General features: G+C 41.1%; 1 protein-coding gene across 1 annotated transcript; it reads right to left on the minus strand.

Annotated features, from left to right (window-relative positions):
• Positions 1-1225: 1225 nt before the first annotated feature.
• LOC129820118 (homeobox protein Hox-A5-like) lies at positions 1226-4226 on the minus strand. The gene is made up of 2 exons (XM_055877013.1): positions 3024-4226; positions 1226-2343 (listed from the first exon to the last, which is right to left on the minus strand). The coding sequence occupies exons 1-2, from the start codon at positions 3613-3615 to the stop codon at positions 2087-2089; spliced, it is 849 nt and encodes a 282-aa protein (XP_055732988.1). The 5' UTR covers positions 3616-4226; the 3' UTR covers positions 1226-2086.
• Positions 4227-6054: the final 1828 nt, after the last annotated feature.

Genomic DNA, 6054 nt, shown 5'->3' on the forward strand with positions numbered 1-6054 from the left:
ATAACCCCCTTTGTGTTATACAGGAAGCGAAAAAAACAACGTATTAAAAAGTGAAGTTTGTGGGGGTGGAAGTGGACAGAAGCATAATTATCCCATACGCAGTAATGGATTATGAGTTTCACCACAGATGGAGGGAAACAAGTTCCACTGGGAAGGAAGCAATTAAATATCCATGAGCCGGACCCAACCCTGGCCAACATCTGCCGAGAAAGACCAGTATTCAGCTCTTAACCAACTGACAAATTAGCGTAATAGGCTAATAAGGACAAATAGAGCGTCCGAATAAAATCATAATGCTGTTTCGAACAGGGTGGCTGTTCAGAGCCAAGGGAATGGAAGCCCACAGGCTACCCAAGGACAATAGAGGCAGAAACTTACCTCGAGACAGGAGCTCTCTCCTCGTGTGAGTCCGGTGCGCAGGGTCCATCGCGAGGCGTTCTGGTGAACGAGGAGCGGCTGTACCGTCCAAGGAACACTTTTTACAGCCTGCAAGGAGAGTCAGACGAAGCCTCGCGTCAGTGCGATTATATGTTATGTGCAATAAACTGTCAACTCCCCAAAACCATAAAACTTACTTTAATGGCCACCACGTGACCTTTAATGGCCAGTGAGCCTATCTGGCCGCGCTCTGGATGATTTTTACGATCTAATTCATAGACAAAACCCCCATTCATTTGGCACCCAAATGTCAGGGAGCCGGAACCGGCCTAATAAAGTTTACGGCTCGAAAAGTCGAAAGGATTTCATGAGAGTAGTGAGCTCGAGCACAGGGAACGCAGAGCCCCTAGAGCAGGTCACTGGCTAGGACCCGCTTTAGACCCACGTGCAGAGGTGAGTAAAGAAAGCGGATATAGATTTGTCTACCTGTTGATTTTCTCGAACTTTAAACTAGCTGGGAAAGTGTAGCTTTTTAAGTTTCAAATGCAATCAATGGGGTGAAAGGGTTACACTGAGGGGGAAAAACGAATATTTCAGGACTGCATTTCAGTTAGACATAGTCTTGACCTACAAAAACAAGTTACAGCAGGCCTATGAAGTTTGCATTCAACAACTAAAATGTTGGACAAATCTGAGAATTGTATGTCTCAGAATTGTCCAACATTTTAGTTGTTGAATGCAAACTTCATAGGCCTGCTGTAACTTGTTTTTGTAGGTCAAGACTATGCCTAACTGAAATGCAGTGTCTCACCTAGGCACATGAAGAAATAATCGAAATAACAAATAATTTACAGTCTGTGTTGTTCCCGTAGAAAGTTTATTATAATCAGCATCACCATAACAATATTATTTTCATTTTCCAGTCATTCTTTAAAAACATTCACAAAAAGCTTATATCACGATGGCGTATACGCGATGGGATCCACTATGTAACCCTTCACATCCAAACTAATGAGGAAAAAAACGTACACACAAAAGACAGAAACACATTCTAAGAAGATGCGCCAGGTGAAACAACTTTACAGCAGCTCGTGCAAACGAATGATACATAGGCACAGCTACACACACTGGGTCAGAACTGCGGTTCCATCACGTGTTCACAACGCACAACAATCACATAAGGCTTATTAAGTCTGTCTACAATAAGGAACAAGTTATCTGAGATTGGCACAATACATTCAACAAATAAATACATGAACTACTTACATACATACATACAAAACAAAGGCTATACACAAAAGCAACTACATTTCTTATCAAGTAATTCATTATTTTAGTTTCTATACTGTTTTATGAGTGCAATAGGCTACACAACTTTTATTGGATAGTTAATAGACTTATTTCTGGTAACTTTAAGTTTTTTCAATTTTGAACAAGAAATAAGTTAAACAAACATATATTTCCCATTGGTTTTCCTTTAAGACAAACATTTACAGAACGTAAGTTTCTTTTTTTACTCACACAAGCATTATCGTGGTCAAAATAAAATAAATAAAGAGGAAATTATTTTTAAAGGCTGGAGCTTGCATGGACACGTGGATGTTCACTGTCCTAAGAAGCCCTCTGAAAGTCTCTTGGGCTTTTGACATGATAGGAAGTTCTCCCAAGCTTTGTATTATTTTATTAGTGCTCATCGGGGAACCAAATATCAGGGATGGTGGTACCCTATACCCCCTGCCGCTGCCATGCTCATGCTTTTTAGTTTGTTGTCCTTTTTCCACTTCATCCTCCGGTTCTGGAACCAGATTTTGATCTGGCGTTCTGATAGGCAGAGCGCGTGCGCTATCTCGATCCTCCGTCTGCGGGTCAGATAACGGTTGAAGTGGAACTCTTTCTCGAGCTCCAGTGTCTGGTAACGCGTGTAGGCTGTCCTCGCCCTCTTCCCCTCTGGTCCGGTCAGACTGTCTGGTGGTAACACACACAGGATGCAACCATGAGCCCACAATCAAAATAGCAACCTACACAATAATGTTTACTAACGCTTTATGCAGGGTTACTTGGCAACAACGCTTACAAATTTTACTGATCACTCTTCCATGGAGCTTAATCCACAAAAACACACCTTTATACACGATTCACACACATTTCACATACACCTTAAAACGCAGTGGAAGTGCCAATCAGTTTCCCAAAGTGTGTCTTATAAAAATACCATGCAAATACAGAATATTCCGAAATTATGGCAAGAGAAAACCTATAATCCTATATTTAAATAAAATGTTGGTAAGAAGAATTCTGCATTTTGGTAAGAAGAAAATGTCCTGTGTTTTCATGCCACGTTGAATTATTTTCCCAACGCCTGGGGTACAATATGCAGTTAAACAGGTGGCGTAAATGTCGCCATTACACACGCCCCTTAAAACTACCATTAATAAAATATCGAATAGATGTGATTTGTCTCTCATATAATGATTTGGGGAAATACTTTTGAGCTCCGAAAATGGCAACAAGCACATCTTAAAATGGCTATAGGGCACACCATCCCCACACACACACCACAAACCCACACAGAGACAAGACGAGCTGTATCAAGTACAAAACACAAACACAAGCGTCGACCTAAACAAAATACAAAGCTGTTTTACCATGATTTATGTGCAGTTTCCTCATCCAGGGGTAAATATGGGGCTGGGCACCGTCGGTGACATTTTGGGAAGTTGTCTGCGCCCTTCCCGCGGGCTTCTCTTCCTGGAGGGGGGACGCTTTGGACACACACACCCGGTTCAACAGCGTGCCTCCGTTCGAACTCGGGGTCGTGCAGGGGCTCGTTATGGAGTTCTTTATGTCTCGGTGTTGAGGTTGAGACTCGCTGACCGGAGACGAGCAGCTCGCGACAGAGGAGGAGCACGGGAGCGGGTCAGGTGGAGGCGAGAGGGACGTCGTCTCGGTGGCGCTCGCGGGCTGGGTGTACATGGGCGTCTCGACAGAGGACGTTGTTGTCGCCACGGACTGGTTCGGGGAGTAGCCCTGTGCCCGCACGCTGGCCATAAAGTGCCCGTTACCGCGACTGACAGTGAGGTCCATCCCGTTGTAGCCATAACCGTACCTGCTGGAATGCATGGTCGTGGAGTCCCTGTATTGCTCGTTTGCAGAGCTGTGGTCTCCATAATTATGTAACTGGAAATCCGCGCCATTGGGATAGCGACCGCAGAATGAGTTTACAAAATAGGAGCTCATTGGTTGATAATTCCAATATTGTTGTTTAGCAGGTATTTGTTGCTTTTTTTGTGGAGAAAGTAATAACGTGTGTACTTGATTTGTGGCTCTTGATGGTTTTGCGCGTTCTATAGCACCCTTGCACAATTTATGATGAATTATGGAAATGAGTAGAACATGTACTTGATTCTCTCTTACGTAGGCACCCAAATATGGGGTACGGCTGAGAATCACGTGCTTTTGTTGACCAGTCGTAAATCCTGCTTGATGACCTCCAGAGGTAAACTCGTGCACAAATAGGAAATCTTGGTGGGATGTTAGGAAGGCGCGCCTGGGTATGCGCCTAGGCAGGGCGCTCGCGGGGCCCGGGTTGCGTCTCTTGGATTGTCGTGGCGCGCCATCTTCTGGCCGCAGTCTGGCACTGCCTGCGACAGTGTTTGAGGCGTGGGCTCCGAACGGGGTCGTTCAGAGGTTAACGACCATTGCGGCAAAAGCATGGTCTCCCCAAACAATACAACAAGAAACGCAGTGTATACTGAATATGCAACCTCTCCACTGATAGAGAGTATAGAGAGAAATCTGTATTCAATGTTATCCTCATCGATGGTAAACATTATCCTTCGCGTGGGAATAAAACACCTACAGTACAAGAAAAAACAAGTACAAGAAAAATGTATTTAAAAAATGATTGTCTAGAACCTTAAATTTAGTTAAATATTTCGTTAAACCATGTTAGAATATCCTATATGAATCAACTCTTTGGACATTTGAAAACATTGAAAATGTGTTTATCACAAATAATCATTTTACAGGTGATGCTTAGTTTACTGATGTGCATAGAGCGGTCAATCTGCAGTTATAATCCAATCTAATAGAAAGGCAGTCATTCCTAAATGTTAGATACGCAAAAAATGAGGCATTTGAAACAACTTAAGTTTCATCTTTTAGATGACGACAGAAAGTAGGCTACAATACAGTAGTCTCAATAAACAACTCTTCGCCCCTCAAGTGAAATTCCATAAATACTTTTAGAAGTCTGAATGAAAACAACCCACGTTTTGATCAACAAATTATGACTGAATTATGCTAATTAGATAATTAGGCAACAAAAACAATCTGCATAAAATCTTGCAGTTGTGTGTAATGAATAGCCTAATCTCAAGAATACATGGATGGCATAACAATAATATACATTTTTATTTTTATTTTTTTGCAAATATGGATAACTAAAGTCCATTTTCAGGACAGAAAAAGGAGGAGCAGAAAAATATAGGTTTGTTTGAAAATTATCTAAACACATATTGTAATGTAAGCACATGTTTTAATATAAACACATGTTTTAATCTAAACACATGTTGTAATCTAAACACGTGTTTTAATCTAAACACATGTTGTAATCTAAACACATGTTGTAATCTAAACACGTGTTGTAATCTAAACACGTGTTTTAATCTAAACACGTGTTTTAATCTAAACACATGTTTTAATCTAAACACGTGTTTTAATCTAAACACGTGTTGTAATCTAAACACATGTTGTAATCTAAACACGTGTTGTAATCTAAACACATGTTTTAATCTAAACACAGATTAGAAAATACATTTTCAAAGAATGTCTGACGATAGGCGAAATTAACATGATCTTTTTGTGTATGAATGTTCCTGCATTTTACATGGATAAATAACAAAGAGAAAATTAAATAATTTCCCTTGGCCTTGCTCGTCATCTTCCCCACACCCATTTCCTTCCATCAATAATGTCTTCAGAGTGAGGAAGCGAAAGAAGTAGGCTACGGGACTGGAACCTGCCTAGATAAGTATTGTCAATTTTTCAAAATACAAAGATAAGGCACTACGTAATGACAATCTAAAATTAGGTTCGAAATATGATATGAAGAAAGACATATCGGTAACAGCAGAAGTAATAATAATGTAGGCCCAATCAATACTAGCAATAACAATAACAAACATATGACGACATTCATTTAGCACTATTTGATTATAGCTGCTGTTCATCGGTGTTGAGTTGCTGGTTTGTTGGTGTAACGTAGAGATAAACTGTATATAGGCCTAAACTAAAATCGGAGAAGCGGTGATGATTATAATAATAGTTGATGAGAATGTGACTCTATAGCTGGAGCAGGGTTACATTAGTGTACAGGCAGGACAGGCAGAGCGATAACTTTTTTAATTATGTAACCTTACAAAAGAGACGTGGCTAGTAAGCAGAAAATGGTGCAGTTAATCTGGAACGTCTATTTAGGCTACTAGAAACTGGGGCAAGCGACTGCAGGTTTACAGTAGTCTCGTTTTGGCAACGAAGGCCCTAATTATCCAAAATCCATTGGACCTCTTGGTTCTATAGTCCCCAAAAGACGATAGCCCGTATTTTGGCTATACGACGCCCCACACAGACAGTTTAGAGCGTCGGCACTAACTGCGTGATGGATAAGTACGCTGT

This window comes from Salvelinus fontinalis, chromosome 22, assembly GCF_029448725.1.
Source record: "Salvelinus fontinalis isolate EN_2023a chromosome 22, ASM2944872v1, whole genome shotgun sequence".
NCBI classification, from domain to species: domain Eukaryota; kingdom Metazoa; phylum Chordata; class Actinopteri; order Salmoniformes; family Salmonidae; genus Salvelinus; species Salvelinus fontinalis.